General features: G+C 44.4%; 1 protein-coding gene across 5 annotated transcripts in view; it reads right to left on the reverse strand.

The window, feature by feature from the left end:
* Positions 1-2,137: 2,137 nt before the first annotated feature.
* The window catches only part of FBXO47 (F-box protein 47), a 90,290-nt gene continuing 70,493 nt past the window's right edge, over positions 2,138-21,934 (reverse strand). For 4 of the 5 annotated variants that reach the window (XM_083147156.1, XM_083147153.1, XM_083147151.1 and 1 more), the window contains 4 exons: positions 21,153-21,299; positions 20,826-20,968; positions 3,925-4,084; positions 2,138-3,093 (listed from right to left, as the gene is read on the reverse strand). In XM_083147156.1, coding sequence (XP_083003282.1) covers positions 2,981-3,093; positions 3,925-4,084; positions 20,826-20,968; positions 21,153-21,299 — 563 coding nt within the window. In that variant the 3' untranslated portion in view covers positions 2,138-2,980. The remainder of the gene's footprint in view (positions 3,094-3,924; positions 4,085-20,825; positions 20,969-21,152; positions 21,300-21,934) is intronic. The other variant, XM_083147154.1, reaches the window with a different exon arrangement.

Below are 21,934 nucleotides of genomic sequence, written 5' to 3' on the forward strand. Positions count from 1 at the left end.
TTAAAAACAATGGAAATGCTGGTCAGGCAATATTGCACTTCCTGTTACCGACTACCTATATAACTTCATATAATAACCTACATTCAGGCCCTTCTTGTTGCTCTTTTGCAACTTTTAATTTATAATGTACAATTTAATAGCATGTCTAGCAGGAAATCCACTTGTTGACAAGTATATTTATGTTTAGAACAAGCAGATCTTTGCGTAATACTTTTAGTACTTTCCACTTTCTTTTCTGGACCAATAATAGTTTATTTAGAAATTGAATGACAAAATGAACATTTAATGTAGGGGGTTAGAGACAAAATTTTATATATATATATATATATATATATATATATATAGAAAGAGCAGCAGACCGGCACACTCACTGGCTCAGACGCTAGGATTCTGCTTTGCTGGGTGCCCCCACTGGAATCATGGAATAAACAACAGCTTGGAGGTGCGGCACTCCCCGCAAATTAACAGGACATGAAGCGGTTTAAAGGCAACGTTTCAATGTCTTTATTGCGACATTTTCATCAGGCTGAGCCTGATGAAAATGTCGCAATAAAGACATTGAAACGTTGCCTTTAAACCGCTTCATGTCCTGTTAATTTGCGGGGAGTGCCGCACCTCCAAGCTGTTGTTTATATATATATATATATATATATATATATATATATATATATATATATATATATATAAAGCCAAGGTCCCGATTCCCCGCAGGTGAACAGGAACAAGCACGTCCCTGCAGCCTTCTCAGTAAAACGAAATACTTTATTTGACCTCGATGGGCCGTTTCGGGATAACACCCCGTTTTCAAGAAGATACTCCGTTACCCCAAAACGGCCCGTCGAGGTCAAATAAAGTATTTCGTTTTACTGAGAAGGCTGCAGTGACGGGCTTGTTCCTGTTCACCTGTGGGGAATCAGGACCTTTGCTTGTAAGTATCATGGCAAAGGCACGCAGCTAAATTGAACTGTTGGAGTGGAGTGCCGGTCCAGGTGTGGATGGATATATATATGTGTGAAACAAAATGACAAAGTAGTTAATGTATTGTTCCTACTATTCATTGGCCAATACTCTTTCATACTGTATAGTAACTCTGAATCCAGTGTAAGTATAAATCTTCACAAGTCATAGACTGGTAGTACTGAGTGCAGAGGTTGAATGAAATTATACCAAAGTGATAACAATACGATCATTTTATTTTAAAAGTTTCAGAGGTGTATTAACCCCATCAATATTGTGCAGCGGCGGCACCTACCTCAGTGCAGGGGGGGGGCTGCAGTTGGCCGTGATGCAGGCCCCCCCTCCCTGCTGCTGGTCTACGCCGCCAGTCCCCACTGCCTCTGTTCGTGGTCGCGGGACCGGCACATAGGAATGAACTGAACTACTGCAAATATGCTTTTTTTTTCTGTATTTCAAATAGGCTATACGTACATATAGATAACAATAATATATAGCTCTGACAAAATTAATAATTTTTTTATCATCATATAATGTGTGATGAACATGAATTTAGCTGATAGTATGACCACCAAACCACTGCATGACATCACTAGTTTCAAAATAAAAAATATGGAGTTAAAAACAAGTATTATGGGATAAGGGTTATATAGCCTTATCCCACTGCCTCAGTTTATAGAAACTTGCAGCCAACTTTTCAAAAACCGATAATGCAACAGTGCCACAAGAACAAGTGAAGCCTATTTCTAAACACTGCGTACACAGCCATCTAAGTCAACGTTCTTGTTAGAAGAAGACTAGGCGGTGTCTCATGTGTTGAAAAGTTTCTATCTTTCACCAGGAAAGCATTATGAAAATAAATTACCATCACACCCGGTTGCCAGTCGGGATCCCGACAGTCATTTACCCGACATGGGGATCCCGACAGTCAAAATTCCGACACACGGGGGCCCGAAGGCCACCGGCTATTCTCCCTCATGGGGGTCCACAACCCCCATAGAGGGAGAATAGAATAGGTGGCGAGTTTAGCGAGCCACCGTGACCGCAGTGTGGTGAGCGTAGCAAGGGGATTTGTTGCGCTCACTATGCTGTCTGGGGCCGGCCAGTCGGGATAATGACTGTCGGGATCTCGACTGTCAGAACCCTATACCACATCCATCACACCCTAAAGACCACAGAGAAGCACAGAAGAAATACTTTATTATTATAGTAAAACATCTTACTTGGACAAGTCTGTATTAAGCAATGGTTAAAAATGATACAAAGTTTAAAGTAAGCACAAAATAAGATCTCTCAGTTTAAAGGTCCATACACACTGGGTGATTTTGAGTTGAAAGCAGCTCCGTTTTGTCTTTTCAAACTGCTTTCAGCTGAAAAGCCCCAAATGTGTACGTGGCAGCGATGAGCGGTGAACGCTAATGCGCACTCCTGCATCATTGCTGGCGGCCGCCACTTGTCTGCTGGTATAACCAGCAGATGAGCGACAGCTCAGATGGCTTTCCATAGCGTCCTGCCATGGAAAGTTGTCCACCCCCAGGAAAATTGCTCAGAAGGGTGAAAATTGCTCTGTATATGCACTGAGCAATTTTCAACCCAGCGATTTTGGCCATCATCATTGTCTACACACGATGGACAAAGTTGCCCAGTGTGTATGGACCTTTGCAATGGACTTTGTTTTCCAGCTGCCTTGCTATTTTTTGGAAAACAAGAAGCAGTCATATATTTCTTAATATGGCCACAATAAGTTAAAATTTCAAACAATTTTATATAAAGCCACAGCTTGCTAATGATAACTACACTATAAGTATTACATATTGTTTTGTACAGTACTTTAATACTTGCTAGCTATTTAGTAAAGCGTAAATGAGAACCCATGCTTGTCCTGCAACCACCACAGTTGCAGATGACTACATGACATTATGAATAGTGTTTTGCTATTCTGCACACACAGTCCATGCAGTTCCATTGCCTGAAACACATCACTTTACATATTGCAGACATGCAAAAGTCTCTGGAGGTATTTTTCTCAGACAGATGGGGAATTAAGGGCCAAGTACAGGATCTCCTTGTGAAAATTTGCTTGAGCATTGACCAAATGGAAAAGGTTCAGGAAGCTACTGTCCTCTTCATTGTGGCCACCTGCAATATAGCAACATAAATCTTCTTTATATAGGCTGTAATTAGACGGCTTTATGTCACAAAATTGTCACGATTTTAGAGGGACAGTCCCGATTTTCGGGTCCTGTCCCGCTGTCCCACCCGCGGCAGGCATTGTCCTGCTGCGGGGGGGTGGGAGTTGGGAGACCCCCCAATCTAGTAGAATAGACGCTGTGCGCATGCGCACAGCGTCTATTCTCGTATGAAAATGAGGTTGCGGCTAATTAGCATAAGCCGCGCTCTCATTTGCATACGCCCCGCCCCCTTTTCGGGCGCTCTATTTGTTGAGGTCAAAAGTTGGGAGGTATGAATTGAGTCTGATCCATTTCTCAGCCTGAATTGTGTGACATTACATTTTTGGAGCGAGTGTATAGTGGCTGTTATAATGGTAATTTTTTTGTGCCAAGGGCCATTTGTATGGGGAAAAAAACCTTCGGGGGCCATAAGTAAAAACTTCTCTTACAAATTATCCTGCTGCAGCCGTCCCACGCTCCAGCGGCTGCCACTGAATAGGACTGACAGCCTCCAGCTGCTGTTGATTAAGAGGAATCTCGCGAGAACTACCAACCTCTTGCGAGAATTCCCCTGTACTTGACTCCCGGCAAAGCTGCCAGGCAGGTGGGAAGGCTACTCAGACCGGCTACAGGGGCCGCATACGGCCCCCGGGCCTGAGGTTCCCCACCCCTGTTATAGGTGAAGACTTTTGTGAAGCAGTTCTGGGGATCGCATTATCTCCACAAAACTAACACAAACTTTTATTTTTAAGTGTTTACCGGTCCTTTAATAAAAAATATTCCAAAAGGACACACTCACCTGAGATTACAGATTGCAACAAATCTATGATTATACGTGCAAACGAGTTTTCTACATTCTGCAAGAAGTTTCTTTTCTCCTGTTGTGTGCTAAACACTTTACAGACCCTCTGCATCATTTTCACTGCCCAGTCCATGCAGTACAAGTCTTTTTCACAAACCTGGCTCACATATGAAGGGAAATTTTTAATTTTTTTTAAAAAGGGTTAACATATGTTAGTGAACATGTTTACACAGAAAGGAGCTGATAAATTGGGGAACTCTTCAAGTTGGTACCAAAAGTTTCACTGACCTCCAACAATCAATCAGCAATACGCTTTTGTATATTTACTACAGACAGTAATATTTAGACAGAATGGTTAATACAAGCAAGTGCAAATGTTGTTTTGTTTACATCATATGCTTACTGTACTTTTGGACACATGCACCTATCTTTGCAGGAAAGCACATGAATTTATATGACAAAATGGGGATTGATCACCAGCAACATTCCGACAGGTAGACATAAACAGTTAGGTAAGAGTCTTTCTAAATACACGTGTTTTGTGGAAAAATACATTTTAAGGTGAATTGTGAGGTATAATGCGCTTTTTTTTTTACAAATGTAATATATATATATATATATATATATATATATATATATATATATATATATATATATATATATATATATATATATATATATATGAGAGAGAAGCAAAACGGCACTCAGATGTTTAAGGAATGATGCGGTGCAGGGTCCAAGAGGGATAATGATAGACAGCACTTACCTATCCTGGGAACCAGGTTAGGAAACAGACCAGCACTCACGTAGTTTGAGTTGAAGAAAAAAAGGTGTATTAATACACCTTTTTTTCTTCAACTCAAACTACGTGAGTGCTGGTCTGTTTCCTAACCTGGTTCCCAGGATAGGTAAGTGCTGTCTATATATATATATATATGCAGGTGGGTGAGGATTACTCCTAAGAGGTAAGTCACCAACGCGGCACTCCAGGGCTTGTGAGCAAATAATCAAATTTATTGTGCAACGGTTTCGGGGACAACGTTCCCCTTCCTCAGGCAGACAGCAATACAAAATAACAAACATAGGGTCCTACCTTATAACAGTGTGTGCAGCAGGAAGGCACCTCCTTCCGTTGTGCGTGGCCGGTGGACTGGCTCAGAGCGGGAGACGCCGCCAGCGGAATGCAGAGCGGACGTTACTTCCTGTATCTGACGTCACCCTGCTACGTCTGACACGCTAGCACCCGTTGCCAGGCATATAGGGTAGCGTGAGTTGTTTACAGACGGTAGCTAGGTTACCTGACGCCACGCAGCAGCGGTAATAGGGATGGTGCTGTTAGTGAAATACATTGTGCTGTGAAAGGTTAAGAAATGCATGCAAACACTTATTATAAAAACATGTTGCTGGTATAAGTATCAATATTACTTGCACAGTAAAACGTGCGGCATTAAGTAATGCACGCAGGTACTAAACAATGAAAATCGGGTCAATAAAGCATGTAAGACATTTTCACATCCAGAAAGGTTTATCTGGGGTCATCTTGGATCAATGAGAAATATAAAAGGGTTAATAGGGTATCCACGAGTGGATAAGTCAATCGCCCTATACAGAAAGGGGTCAGTCCATCAAGTCCCATTAATGGCAAAAATCAAAGAAACATCGGCCAAACAACAATTGTGTTTGCACCGCTGGGGACTAGGTCAATGTGTTCCACATAATACGCTCATTGAGCCCATTGGGTGAGACCGTGTTGAGCCTATAGATCCACCTGGCTTCCAATCTTAGAAGGGCTTTCTGACGATCACCCCCCCTAGGCATTGGTGGAATATGGTCTATTATAAAGTAGCGTAATGATGCCAGTGGGTGGCCCTTGGCTTTAAAGTGAGCCGCTACTGGCTGGTCCATTGGTTTGTTCTTTAAAGCAGCATTTATAGCCGAGCGGTGTGCGGCCATCCGTTCTTTGAATTGTCGAGTGGACATACCGACATAGTATAGTCCACACGGACATACTATAATATATACAATATATCTGGTGCTACAGGTGAGTGTGTGTCGGATCTGTAGCCTTTTGTCTTCATGGGGGTGTTTGAAAGATGAGCATTGAATCAAGTAGTTACATGTGATACACTTGATGCATTTGTAGCATCCCGGAGCTTTTCTTTGTCTAGTGGATGCTCGGTTGTCATCAAACCCGGTTATGTCCGTGTGTACCAATAAGTCTTTCAGGTTCCGACCCCTCTTATAGCATGTCATTGGTCTTATTTTGGAGAAGCACGGTAATTTGGAATCGGTGGCTAGAATCGGCCACAGGGCTTTGCTCGCGATGGGTATAAGGCTGCTATTCGTGTCAAATGTGGTGGACCATGGGAACACATTAGCGTTTTCCCCTTTGATGTTCTTGGGTTTAAGTAGATCTTCTCGTTTAAGTTTGAGTACTTTAGCTTTAGCCTGCTGTAGGGCTGACAGGTGATAACCTCTTTCATGGAACTTGAGAATGATGTTATCAAGCTGTAGCGGGAGTGTTTCTGTATTGCTACAGATACGGGCCGCCCGGAGCATTTGGGAGTATGCCAGTCCCTTTTTCAGTGGTGGGGGATGATGGCTGCTGGAGAGCAGGAGGGTGTTCCTATCTGTTTCTTTATAGAAGATGGAGGTACTGATGTTGCCTTCATTCAACGTCACTGTCACGTCCAGAAAGTTGATGGTGTGGCTGCTATGCGCATATGTTAATTTAATGGGTCCTGGCATTGCATTGATGGTGGTCATGAGATCAACGAATTCATCTGCCATGCCCTGCCACAGCATGAACAGATCGTCGATGTATCGACACAGAAGGATGATGTTATTGTTGGCAATTTGTTCTTGAAAAAATATGCGTTCTTGGGCGATCATGAAAACATTGGCATACGCCGGTGCCACGGCCGATCCCATGGCACAGCCTGCCTGTTGGAGGTAGATTTGGCCATCGAATCGGAAGTAGTTGCGACATAGAACCAGCTCAAGCAGTTGGAGGTAGAGTTTTTTATTGAAGGTAAACTCTTCGCCAAGAGAGTCCAGAAATTCTTTCATGGCCAGGAGCCCCTGGTCATGGGGGATCGAGGTGTATAACGATGATACATCCATAGTGCATAACATAGCAGTCAGGGGTAGTCTGGGCAGTTGTTTTAGGCGATTAAGGAAACTGGTAGTGTCCATGGACACTACCAGTTTCCTTAATCGCCTAAAACAACTGCCCAGACTACCCCTGACTGCTATGTTATGCACTATGGATGTATCATCGTTATACACCTCGATCCCCCATGACCAGGGGCTCCTGGCCATGAAAGAATTTCTGGACTCTCTTGGCGAAGAGTTTACCTTCAATAAAAAACTCTACCTCCAACTGCTTGAGCTGGTTCTATGTCGCAACTACTTCCGATTCGATGGCCAAATCTACCTCCAACAGGCAGGCTGTGCCATGGGATCGGCCGTGGCACCGGCGTATGCCAATGTTTTCATGATCGCCCAAGAACGCATATTTTTTCAAGAACAAATTGCCAACAATAACATCATCCTTCTGTGTCGATACATCGACGATCTGTTCATGCTGTGGCAGGGCATGGCAGATGAATTCGTTGATCTCATGACCACCATCAATGCAATGCCAGGACCCATTAAATTAACATATGCGCATAGCAGCCACACCATCAACTTTCTGGACGTGACAGTGACGTTGAATGAAGGCAACATCAGTACCTCCATCTTCTATAAAGAAACAGATAGGAACACCCTCCTGCTCTCCAGCAGCCATCATCCCCCACCACTGAAAAAGGGACTGGCATACTCCCAAATGCTCCGGGCGGCCCGTATCTGTAGCAATACAGAAACACTCCCGCTACAGCTTGATAACATCATTCTCAAGTTCCATGAAAGAGGTTATCACCTGTCAGCCCTACAGCAGGCTAAAGCTAAAGTACTCAAACTTAAACGAGAATATCTACTTAAACCCAAGAACATCAAAGGGGAAAACGCTAATGTGTTCCCATGGTCCACCACATTTGACACGAATAGCAGCCTTATACCCATCGCGAGCAAAGCCCTGTGGCCGATTCTAGCCACCGATTCCAAATTACCGTGCTTCTCCAAAATAAGACCAATGACATGCTATAAGAGGGGTCGGAACCTGAAAGACTTATTGGTACACACGGACATAACCGGGTTTGATGACAACCGAGCATCCACTAGACAAAGAAAAGCTCCGGGATGCTACAAATGCATCAAGTGTATCACATGTAACTACTTGATTCAATGCTCATCTTTCAAACACCCCCATGAAGACAAAAGGCTACAGATCCGACACACACTCACCTGTAGCACCAGATATATTGTATATATTATAGTATGTCCGTGTGGACTATACTATGTCGGTATGTCCACTCGACAATTCAAAGAACGGATGGCCGCACACCGCTCGGCTATAAATGCTGCTTTAAAGAACAAACCAATGGACCAGCCAGTAGCGGCTCACTTTAAAGCCAAGGGCCACCCACTGGCATCATTACGCTACTTTATAATAGACCATATTCCACCAATGCCTAGGGGGGGTGATCGTCAGAAAGCCCTTCTAAGATTGGAAGCCAGGTGGATCTATAGGCTCAACACGGTCTCACCCAATGGGCTCAATGAGCGTATTATGTGGAACACATTGACCTAGTCCCCAGCGGTGCAAACACAATTGTTGTTTGGCCGATGTTTCTTTGATTTTTGCCATTAATGGGACTTGATGGACTGACCCCTTTCTGTATAGGGCGATTGACTTATCCACTCGTGGATACCCTATTAACCCTTTTATATTTCTCATTGATCCAAGATGACCCCAGATAAACCTTTCTGGATGTGAAAATGTCTTACATGCTTTATTGACCCGATTTTCATTGTTTAGTACCTGCGTGCATTACTTAATGCCGCACGTTTTACTGTGCAAGTAATATTGATACTTATACCAGCAACATGTTTTTATAATAAGTGTTTGCATGCATTTCTTAACCTTTCACAGCACAATGTATTTCACTAACAGCACCATCCCTATTACCGCTGCTGCGTGGCGTCAGGTAACCTAGCTACCGTCTGTAAACAACTCACGCTACCCTATATGCCTGGCAACGGGTGCTAGCGTGTCAGACGTAGCAGGGTGACGTCAGATACAGGAAGTAACGTCCGCTCTGCATTCCGCTGGCGGCGTCTCCCGCTCTGAGCCAGTCCACCGGCCACGCACAACGGAAGGAGGTGCCTTCCTGCTGCACACACTGTTATAAGGTAGGACCCTATGTTTGTTATTTTGTATTGCTGTCTGCCTGAGGAAGGGGAACGTTGTCCCCGAAACCGTTGCACAATAAATTTGATTATTTGCTCACAAGCCCTGGAGTGCCGCGTTGGTGACTTACCTCTTAGGAGTAATCCTCACCCACCTGCATGTACAATTATCTACGAAGGCACCCAGGCCATTGACCAAGGTACCGGGAGTGCCAGATCGCAAGTATCCTATATATATATATATATATGCATATGCAGACCCCGGCACTCGTTCTTTTAGTAACAACTGCTCCGGTGCCCACTCTCTTGTAACCAAGATGAATATACGTAGCAATGAGCTGGCACTCGTGATACTCATATAATGAACTGTTGAAATGAGAAACAGGTTCAGTCAACATTTTGGGCGGTGTGGCCCGTTATCCAGACATGTCTCGTATTTTTCTTCAATGAGCTAGCAATTGCCTCTTCTGTAGCCTCTGACATTCTCTGTCTCATCATGGTACTCCGATGGTGGGCCAGTATGTTTTAGAATTTTGTATGCTTGCACTGGAGCTACAGTGGAACAATTATCAGGCACCAAGGGACTTTAGCAACTACCAACTGTTTCAGAACCTGCTATTTGAAGGTATCCATGGTATGCTGCTGCTCCTTGCATCTCCTCTATAGGGGTGTCATTTGGTCTCCTTGATAGAGATAGTTGCCAGATTATTAGACCTCACTTATAAGGGGTATATTTACTAAAGGTCCATATTAATCGGTTAAAATAGTTAAAAACCTTAAGTAAATATACTAGTCTCCAGCATTATGTGCTTGTTCTTCTGATATAAGTGTATAACCTGAATTATTTCTACCTGCTCCTTTCTTTCTCCTTTGGCACTGTTCTGTTATTTCTGTGTATGACCTGTGTAGATACTGCATGTTTCCTATGGATTCTATACATCAGCTTTGTGTACCAATACGACCATTGACATGTTCTTTTAAATTACCATTATTTATGAGTGCACATCTAAATCCCTGAAACGTCACATTGCAGTCACACATAGATATGCCAACTTATGGGAGTGTTACAGGAGTGTTCTTAACATGATGCAGGAGTGGTTATGGACTCAAGAGCTTAATTGTGTACATTAGGGACCATACTCTGACAGAGGTTCTGCACATAGTACTGGGTTTGTTCAAGTGCTTCCGATAAATGTGACTGCAGCTGCTCAAACTGTGCACATTCCAAAGCATGGCTCTACACATGAGGAAGGGCTGATACTAGCATTAGTATAAAGTTGCAGTCACGAATACAGCAAAAGACCCTAACCAGCATCAAGACTCTGCCCCTTTATTTGAGTTTAGTAAACCTTATGTCAGTCAGTCGAGCTGCTGTTTCTAATTTTTTTCCCACCAATCTGCAGCCTCTTGATTTCCTGCACAATATATTGCGTACATAGAAGCTTGGTGGTTAGCTTTGTGTTCTGACTAGCAATTTTGTAACAGTTAAGGCCCATATAAACGGGTGATTTTTGGCTATTTTCTAAGCAATTGTCTAGATCACTTAGAAATTAAGCACAAGCCGCTCCGTGTGTACACCCCATAGTGATGGCGATGTGCAGTCCCACGTGTCGTCATCGCTGGCTCAGATCTTTAGCACATGCAGGCAAAATATAGTTAGAATGTCTAGCAACTGCTTAAACCACATTATTTAGCACAGATCAAATCGCTAGGTGTGTATGGGTGATCTAGCACCCGGGAAGTTGAAGGGAAGTCGCCTACCCTCGAAGGCTTAGCAAATATCTCCAAGCACAACCCTGGTATATGGGCCTTTACATTTTTGTAGCCATGTCCATGGACCCCAAATATTATTAAGCAGTTTGTAAATATATATGTCCATAGTTGGAAACCATAGGAAAAAATATTCCAGTACTTGATCCCAACTCCAATGCGTTACTCACTGAGGCATAGCTGTGCCCCTCATTTTTGCTGAAATATTCCAGCTATCAGTTATTATTTGTGTTTGCCAATGCATGGAATTCCTCTCTCCTAACATTGTGCAACAAATTAATCCTTTCGCAGTCCACTGTAGGCCTGATTCTGAGGTGGGAGCTACTGGGTTCATTCTTTTGTACTGCCTTCATCTACACTTCCACCAGCCCTTGGTTCTTTTTTCAGTATTTATACGCAACAGCACAAATCTAAATTTTAGTGTTTTTAAATAATAAAATCTACACTTAAAAAATTATAACGCTTATAGTTTTAATGTTTGAATGAATCATATATAATGTGTAGGCATAATATGGTATGCTAACAAGACTTAACATTTTGAAAAGTAGACAACTTATTAAATCAATTGAGGCAGGGGCAAACACAGAATTTGCATAGGGGGAATCCAGAGAGCGGTGGAGAGAAGCATGGAAGTTGAGATTGAGGTGAATCGTTATATACCTGGTCCATTATTTAGATACAGAAATATACTGAGCTTCTCTATAGCACGGCTGGATGAATAGGGGGTGGAGATATCAAGCAGGCGACCATAGCCTCTGTCAGAAGGGGTGTGGCCTATCATTGCTTTCAGCACTTTGGGGACATGCCCAGCACTCCCCGAGCAGCTGGGCAGCCCCTCCAGCTCCCTCTCTGCACTGCAGAGATCCATACGGCATCTCTTTAGCAATCACCGGCTGCTCTGCAGAGTAGAGCAGTGGTGATCTTTGGCTCCTTCCATCTGCCCCCTGCCCACGGCACAATACGGCCCGAGGGAGAGATAGTGGAGTAGTCTCCAATTACCAGGAATGTTCCACTGTAATCAGGACATTCAGCCTTTAATAGGCCTTTTTCAAAACCGCTTACAGCTTATAATATACAAACTCCATTTCCCTCACCAAACACTGTGGTTGGCAGACATACATACATATATATATTGTGAAAGAATTAAACAAACCTTAGACCTTATGATGCGGCTGTGGCCTCCGGTGCAGGATGAGGCCTTGGCAGCGGCAGGAGTCAGGATGCTGTGCCCCCCCCATCGGCCTGAAGGAAGACCACAGGCAGAAGAGGAGGGTAAAACGGAGGATGGAAGTGGATGCCTTCCCAGCCCAGGCTGCGTTCCCAGCCCCTGGCAGGGTACGGCTCCCCCCCTCTTCTCCTGCATCCAGGACAGCAGGATCCCCCAGGCCATGAACACCCAGCGTGCCCTGCGAGGGAGCGGAGGTATGTCTCCTGCATCAGGGAGGGCCCAAGCTCCAACTCCTGGCCCCCGACCTCACAGCCTCACTGACTCTGATTCTGACTACCCCCTCCCCCAGCCAGGGCCCTAACACACTGCCCCCCCCCCCCACAGCCTTTAGATCCATCCTGTTGTATGCTGTAAAGATGGCCTGTTGAGCCCTTCTGCTGCTGTGAGCAACATGATCAAAATGGCGCCGCAATATGGCTGTCTAGGAACTGTACACTCAGCCATACGTACCCCTGTGTTTCCTCTGTCTTGTACACTGCATAACTGTACTGTCTCTGCTTAACTGTTACATACCTGGCTGCTGCAACGACCAGTGGTGCCACTGATGGCTGCCTAGGTGCTGTGCAGCTCGGAGGATACATGTTCCCTGTGTAATAACTGTGCTGTCTCTGCCTATATTGTTACCTACCTGGCTGCTGCAATGACCAGTGGCACCGCTGATGGCTGCCTAGGCACTGTGCAGTTCAACTAATACATGTTCCCTGCGTGTCTACCTGTATGTGTTATGTATATCTGTACTGTCACTGTTTAACTGTTACCTAACTGGCTGTTGCACAGCAATCCACATCTAATTCCTAGTATACACAAGTATACCTGGCCAATAAAGCTGATTCTGAATCTGACAAGTGCATCCAAGAAGTGGGTAACAGCAGCAGTGAATGCTTGGAGCACAGCAAGAGTAGGAGATTACTCCCAGCCATGGGGAGGTGGGAGAGGGACGAGGGAAGGAGAGTGAAGGAGCCAGGCAGAAATTACAGCAGCAGCTATGTATACATCTTCCAAGGAGGTATCTGATTTTTTCATAACCCGCGATTCGCGAGTGTTTGGAGCGGGGTGGGGCTAATTCCAAGGGGTGGGACTTAATCGCAGGCCGCGAAAAGGAGATACATACATGAAAAAATGAGTCTGTCAGGGGGGTTTCTGGATGCTCATAAACCCCCTCTGCGTGCGCTACTCTGAGGTGTTTATTAATTCTAGTATGGGGGGATCTCTGGGATCTGACCCACGCTCATATCTGGACTTCTTAACTCTTCCAGCCACATAAGGTGTTATTTTCTGGGAAAAAAAAAAGTATGGGGTTGACTAAGAGAAGCCTTCAATCTCTGAAATTAGAGTAACCTTGATTGTGTGGTAGATGCCATGATGAGGGGACATTAAATCATGTTTTTATCAGACTGTATTTCTAGAGTGCAGGTTGATTGTCTGATGAAATAACCATATTAAAGAAACTTCCCTGGAGATTATTATAGCTAGGGTGGAGGAGATATGCATACATTGGTTTCTGTCTAAGCTGAATTATTTTGTATGCCTTTCCTGGGAATCACATGGACTATCCACTCCAGCTCCTAAAAAAACATATCCCACCACTGCCCCCAATTTTTCACATGCAGCACTCTCCATATTCTGTTAAGACTACCAAGAGAGAACATTATTAAATGTATATGAAACCATCACAATGTTTAACATATAAAATAATAACAACAATAATAATAGTAATAATAATAATAATGTGACATACAGGGTGAAATTACTAGGATGAGAGATTCAGAAAGTGAAACATTTGGTAAGAAATCGCCAGGTTTTTTTTTTTAAAGTGGCAATCAATTACACTGCAAAACCAGATTGGTTTTGCAGTGTAAATGATTGCCGCTTTAAAAAAAACCTGGAGATTTCTTACCAAATCTCTCACTTTCAGATTCTCTCATCTTATTAAATTTCACCCACAGTATTAAAATTGAGTCAGGGAATGCAGAGTTGGACAGAACTTCAGTAGCTAGTTAAACACCTTAGCATTTTATAATGTTTTTTTTTTTTTTTAAACAAGATTTCTTTCTGCACATAGCCCACTTTAAGTCATTCAGTTCCTGTGAGTAGCTAAATGATTTTACTACCTGGGTTGTGTGCCGCAGTAAGGTGCCTGGATAGGCATATCTAATAGGTGAGATGCAGCAAAATGAGAGAAACTAATTCTTTACTTGCACACAAGGATACAGAAATGGCGCAAAATCAGTTTGACCCCTGATCATGTCATAATCATTGTATAAGGGGGAATATTTTATAGTGTATTCAGTCCCTTCTGCATAAGTGAGAATTTTTAAACATCTTCCCACTATTTTTTTAAATGAAGCTGTCAATTGCAACACAGTTTCCATAGTCACCTGAAACACTTTCACTTTACTGATTTACCTTATGTTTTAGTGAACAATGACTGAGATTTAGAAACTGCAATCATCAAGTAAGCACATAAAAAAAATCCCAGCCTAATAAATATGCCAAATTGATAGTGAGCAGCAATGAGTGCATTTTAGTAGTTGATAGTATGATTAGAAACAGGCCGTGTTTTAAATTACATTAGACAACATGGTGCTCATTTAATGAGCTCAGGCTGTTTGACTCTTCCCTTTGTTGTCAAAGGTGGCTGTGGCGGACCATATTTTGGAATAGCTGTCATTACTATCTATAATACCATTTTTAGAGTTGGAACTCTTCAATAATTTGCTGATGCTCTTTTTTAAATATACGCATCTATTTAAGAAAATACTAGATGAAGGAGCAGCCTTTAATTTTGCGGCTATTGATTACTGCGATGCCAAAGTCAGACAAAGACCAAATTATTGTTCAAAATATATAGACCTATTTCATAGCTAAACTACTGCCTCAATACCATCTTTTCTTTGTTTATTTAACTTGGCCAAGTTGTATTTGTTCATGGCTGATAATCCCTTGACAATACAAGTAGAACCAGTGATCTGATTCATAGATGATTGGAAAACTTCATCATTAGTGAAAGAGCTTAACCCTGGAAAGGAAACTTACATGGGGGTTTACTAGTATTTTTCTCACTGGCATCTCAGCATTGCCACAGTCTTTGCTGAAGGTAACACTTATAAACCATTTGGCAATTATAATGGTAAAAAGCAAGACTGAACTCTACTCTCTTATTGTATGCTGCTCACTCGCCATCTGGGCAAATTTGAAAATGACTGGTATTATAATAGGCAAATCCAGGGCTAAAAGTGGTCATGCAGAGGTGGGGGAACTCATTTTTCTATGCCACCTAATTACCCCTCTCCCCTACCCCCATTAGACAGGGCCAGTGGTAGGGTTTTTGACACCCCCCTGCTTTTCTGTGAGTATTACTGTGCAGGGCCAATGTGAAGGTTAGAATGTTCCACCTCACCATTAGAGGTGGTGGAACTCAGTTCCACCATGTTCCCCCTCACTTTAACCCCTGGGCAAATCTGAACATAAATCACAATGTTAGGCTCATGCTGTTTTCAATGAAAACTGTGTCTGAAAAACCACATTTTGTTCAGCTTGCAAATATCATCCAGCCGTGCAAGATTAGCATATGTGCCTCTTTTACTCGTCTAGACAACAATAGTCTGGTTTATGTCAGGTGTGGCTTTATGATGGCAGTAGTAATTTATACCTTATAAAACTGTATTAATAACAGCCTCATTCACTATGTATCAAGAAAGTAGATTAAGGCACAAAAATGAATCTAAAGTTCAAATCAATACATCTGTTGTAGCCATTACCCACACATATGACCACATACACATCCGATGCTGCCACCTTCACTTCTCGTGTATGAAGGTTTCATTCAGGAGCATTTTAAGAGTGGAGGAGACCTGTATGCAGCCTCTTCTTGCTGGTCCCCCTCCTCCTGTGTAGATGGGTCTGAGCATAAGAGCACTCAGACCCTACTGCGCATGTGTAAATCTCTGGAAAAATGGTGCAGCGGCAGCAATGTAGCATTGTGGAGACTGAGCACTAAAGCTCTCATACTCCACTGCGTATACACAGATCACCGGATAAAATGGCCACTGCAGGGATTTTGTAGTATTATAGTCAGGTGTATGATTAACCACTCATTCCAACAGGTGATAATGATTATCATTTTCATATGTAGGTTGAAATATAGTTTTTAACTGAAACATAAACAGCCCTGTAGGAGGCTTATATCTGGATGAAGCAATCCCCCAAACTTTGCTACAAAGGTTGTGGTTGTTTCATGTCACAGGTCATACAACATGGCAAGACTTAACAAGCATAACTACCAACTGGACAGTCCCACTATATGGACGCTGTCCTGCTGTTCACACTGCGGGTCGCAATGTCTCGTGGGTGGTGAGCACAGTTGGGGGTTACTGCTGAATAGATGCCGTGAACATGTTATCTATCAGTGCAAGGAGGAGAGCCAGGGGGCTTCCCAGCTGCTCAGGGGCACTCCTCCACACCCTCAAGACTATTGGCCTCTTTAGTACCCCTTTTACACTGAGACAAAAACCCAGGGTGGACCCGGGTCAGTGTCGGTGTAAAAGGGGTAGCTGAAAAAAAGCCCAGTCCATTTCCCCAAGAATCCTACCCTGATCTTGACTAGAGTGGAACACGGGGAGGGCCCGGGTGGGGGGGCAATGTAAACCGGTATGCTGGGTCATCCGGCTCCCATTTAAAGCAATGGGGAAGCCCAACCTTCGGACTGCAGCACCCTGCGGTCAGTATGGAGTTTGGGAGGGGGTCACACACACAGCCTCTGCTGCTGTCTGCTGTACTGTGCAGACAGCAGTGGAGGCATCCATTCACCTCGCGGATGGGGGCTGGGTGCATGGAGGCTGGGGGTAGCCCAGCAGCTTACCTTGGTGCTGGATTTGCCCCAAGCATGGCGGTCCCAGGCCCGGTACCCTGGCACGGTGGTCCTAGCACTTGGAGATGATGTAATCTCCTAGCACCTCACCCATTTACACTGCTGGTCAGAACCACAGAGTGAACAAAGCAAATCCTGGATCCGACCTGGCTTGGAACCATATTCAAAATGCTGGGTTGGATCCAGGATTTTGGTGTAAAAGAGGTATAGCACTGTTCTGGCCTGGTTCACCTCTTACCTCACTAACTGCTCCTTCTCAGTGTCTGCCTCTGGCTACAACTCACCCCCTAGCCTTCTCCCTGTCGGGGTCCCCCAGGGATCTGTCCCAGGCCTCCTTCTCATCTCCCTGTACACTTCTTCCCTGCGTGCACTCAAAAGCTACACCTCTGCCCATGCAACAAGCTTGCTCCCCTCCAGTCTGTCTTCAACTCTGCAGCTAGACTTATCTTCCTCTCCTGCCACTCCACTTTTGCCAAGCCCCTTCAAGAAATTCTTACACTGGCTCCCATTCCCCTACAGAGTCCTCTTCATACTTCTCACCCTCACAAACTGGGGTGTGGTATATGGTTCCGACAGTCGGGATCCCGACAGTCATTATCCCGACGTCGGGATCCCGACTGGCCGGACTCAGACAGCATGGCTTGCCACCTATTCTATTCTCCTTCTATGGGGGTTGTGGACCCCCACGAGGGAGAATAGCCGGTGGCCGTCGGGAACCCGGCTGTCGGTGTTTTAACAGTCAGAATCTCGACGTCGGGATCCCGACTGTCGGGACACTGTCCGGCATACTGTACAAGGTTCTCTCTAACGCCAATGCTCCCCACATCTTCAACCTCATTTCACTTCACACTTCCTCCTGCCCACTCCAATCAGCCAATGACTGTGGCATCTTTTCTAACCTGGTCGCTATGTCTCATGCACGTATCCAAGATTTTGCCTAGGCTGTCTTTACTGGATTGAGCTTCCTTGCTTTATAAGACTCTCCCCGATCTTGCAATGCTGTAAACGCACACTGAAAACCCAACTGATCATCAAAGTGTACCCTTCTCCATAACATAGTACAGAGGCCATTCTTCCTACCTGCCACCTCATGTCCTCGCCATCCCTGTCATGCTCACTTTCTGCCTTCAGGCCTTCTTGCCTGCACGTCATGTTGCCTGTCTGCCCCCCCCCCTCTCCCTAGACTGTAAGCTCCTTGGAACAGGACATGCGGACAACTCCTTTGCTTACCTACATCTCAGTTGCATTCTGAGATACTTGTGTATTATCATGGCGCCCAGGGCAGCCGAGAGGGGGGGGGGGAGCGGGTACTAATTACCCGGGCCCAGGCTTGCTGGAGGGGCCCCGCAGGGGCCCTGGTCCGACCCCTCCCTTCCCCCTCCGTCCCTCCCGGGTAGCAACAGCAGCACACACTTCTACAGCATGCGCTGTGCTGACAGCAGGCTCAGCATGAGTGTCTCACTGACAGCATGAGAGGTCATGCTGAGCCTGCTGTCAGCACAGCACATGCTGTAGGTGTGTGCTGCTGCTGCTGCTGCTGAGATTACAGTTTTTAGTGTTTTTTAGGGCGTGGCCTAAATGCGGGAGGTGCCCACACCCCCACACTTAGGCCACGCCTCCAAAATTTTACCGGGGCCCGGCATTCCTCTCGGCTGCCCTGATGGCGCCCACTAAGCAAATAGCTTAGTGGGCTATTCCAGGTAGGAAAATCGCATGTCCATATTAAGTGCACAGGAGTGCTTATACAATTAAATATCGCATGGTATCGCATGGCACCAAATGTGATGCAGTATTGTATTGTACAAGCACCCATGTGATGAGATGTGGTGGGTGCTTACTATGAGATAAGGTATGGCATTGTTTTTCGTCACCCACAGTATCCACGCCACTCCGAAGCATGGCGAGCGGCGGCGGAACGCATCCTCTGACCTTTTCATACCCCCACTATCCACGTCGGCGTGGAGTTGAGCCCGAATCGTGGCGAGCGGATGCGGAATACATGTAAAGTAATCCACGTGCGCTCGCCACGCTTCGGGCTCGGTGGCTCGCCACGCCGATGTGGATAGTGGGGGTATGAATTGTCAGAGGACGTGTTCCGCCGCCGCTCGCCACGCTTCGGGATGACGTGGATTATGGGGGTCTTTTCTAGACACATTTACACTAGCAATATCATACTTCTGACACAGTAATGACAACGTGTGTTAACGAATAACTGGTATAATTTAGTAAATAATGAATGATCAAATAGCATATTAAAATCAATAATGACATTAATCAAAAACACAAATGACAATGATAGGAGTCAGCTTACAATAAGAACAGTCATGAATAAAAACACTAGTAATAACGACAATAATTTATAAAAAATATAAAAGAACAGTCAATCTGCCTTTGGGAGCAGCGTCAGGGCATGTAGTATGCGTTGAAACGGCTTATCTGCAGCCAAACATTTCCGCCATATAAATTCCTGTAAATAGGACTCCAAATGATGGCGTGCTGTTCCCCGTTGCCGCTTGTTCCACCATTTTGCGGACCCCCAAAGGCGTTCTATTGTTTGTGTGTGCACACCAGTTTCGGGGTCGACAAAGTTATATTTGTGGTTCACACGGGCATGATTGTATCCTGCCCGTTCCAACTCCTCTGTGCTATATGCCCGACCAACAATCACTGTAAGTGCTTGTTCCAGGCTCAATGTTAGCATTAATGGCGGCCATAAGAGTGCTGGCATCATGTTTCTCCACAACTGTGATGAAGCACTGCCCAGTTTCATGTGAGATGCCTCCGAACAACCATTGCTGCGGTAAAACGCGGCCGACATTGCTTTTCCTTTTAACAAAAAGACTTTCATCGACCTCGACGATCTGGCCCGGTCCACCAATACGGCGTTGCGGCTGTGCCATCAAGTCCATGGTACAGGCCTCCCGCATCCATGCGTTGTACAGCACCACAGTCTTATTGGACAGTTGGAGCTCACGCTGGCAATACTCTATTGAGGTCAGCTCCTCTGCCCAGGAATAAATGAACCTCAAAAGAGTCAGGAATGATGAGCGGCAGCCCGGGAAAAAATGGGCCGCTCTTAAGCTTACCTTTTGGCAGCAAGCTTTTATATGGCACTGCCACATACACTTCTTGATGAACAAGCGCATGGGGTGCCCATTCGTGCAGGTAGCCGTCACTGGCAGCAGGTGATGCTCCTGAAAAAATTGGACAGCGACCTCCTCTGTCTGAGGGAGCATAAATAGGCTCATTGATCCAGCCATCTGAAGTTATCACTGGATATCACAGTAAAAATCCACTGAAATTCACAAGAAAACCACGAGCTCTAAGGCAGACTTCTTGTCACCACATAAAATCACCTCAGAGTGAGTTTCGGACAAGATCTGACAGGGGGCGGGAATGACATGGAGTGGGAATGGTAAAATCGCATCGCATACTACTATAACGTAATGTGATGCGAAGCGATTTTCACTAAGTTAACGTACGTAAGAAAAGTGGGCGCCGTGATAATACACAAGTACCCATTGTGCTGCTAATTCCTACCTATGCTTTATTTTAGTTTTTCAGTTACTGTTATGTTTAGTTCTGTGTACCCTGTATTATTCTAATATCTGCCATATGTGTGGCACTGCGAACCAACTCCGGTGCCTTATAAATAAAATTTAATAATAATAACAACATGATGTTAACACAAAATCCTATAACAAATAATATAACATAATTGTTTCATTTAGCACTCACCAGAGCAAGGAAGGCAACCATTCTAGCAAGATCCACGGTCCGTCCATTAACAGCTTTGCTAGCCATGAAGGTGAAACAAATACTGTTTCCACTAAGAATGAGCAGGCGGACATTGTTTTCCAGGAGCCACTCATGAGGGACCACTGCCAAAATAAAGGAAAATTTTGCTGAAATTACTATTATTAACAAACTTGCAAAATGAATGACAAAATACAGTGTGAATATGGTCTAGTATGTATTTTAATTTCTTTGCCTCAAAAGCGCTGTCACATTTCAAACAATGCTGAATATATGTGAGTGCTATGTGTTACCTGTGAAAAACCCTACCTGTAAGTTCATCCACCAGACTAATAACATCATCAGCAGTCCACTCTTTGGCTTCTGTGTCATAGAGCAGCTTGATAGCATCAGCAAGTCCTTTCAAGCTGATCTCATCACTCATTCCTTCAGTCATCTTTAACCAGGCCACGTGTCCTGTACCCAAGTACAATGAAAAAAGCCATCAGCTTTCTTCATTTGCAAAAAAATTACCTCTAAAACTAATGTTAGAATATACAGTTTATTACATTACAAGGATATTACATATATTGTCACTCACAGTTTAACTGTTTAGTACGATTGAACCTCTAGGTGGTGCTAATACCTTACTTATCAATACAATGTACAATCCTATACAGAGTCTAGTCATAGAGAGCATTACAAATGTATGTGTAATGTTTTCACTATTGTCTAGTCGGCAAATTAGGAATACAGGAAAACTACACAGACTAGAATAGTAAACATTGACAAATTTCTGGCTATCTACTAATATTTACAGATATGGATTAAGCATACCCCTAACTGTCCAGATTTTTACAGGACAGTCCAGTCTCCCACTTTCCAATCTGTGGAGGGAGGGGTGTAGGTAGTTGAGTCTCATTGTCACTCGCTGCTCTGTGGTGAATAGATGCCGTGTGCATTCACGGCAGACAGAGTTAATGGGGCCCATGGCCAGCAGCTTCCATAGTGACTAGGGATACGGTCATTTGGTCTACAGCATGATGGTCGACAAGCATAAGGTCGACACCATAAGGTCGATATGGGGATAGGTCGACATGGTTCTAGGTCGA

This window comes from Crinia signifera, chromosome 6, assembly GCF_055691185.1.
Source record: "Crinia signifera chromosome 6, ASM5569118v1, whole genome shotgun sequence".
Classification (NCBI taxonomy): domain Eukaryota; kingdom Metazoa; phylum Chordata; class Amphibia; order Anura; family Myobatrachidae; genus Crinia; species Crinia signifera.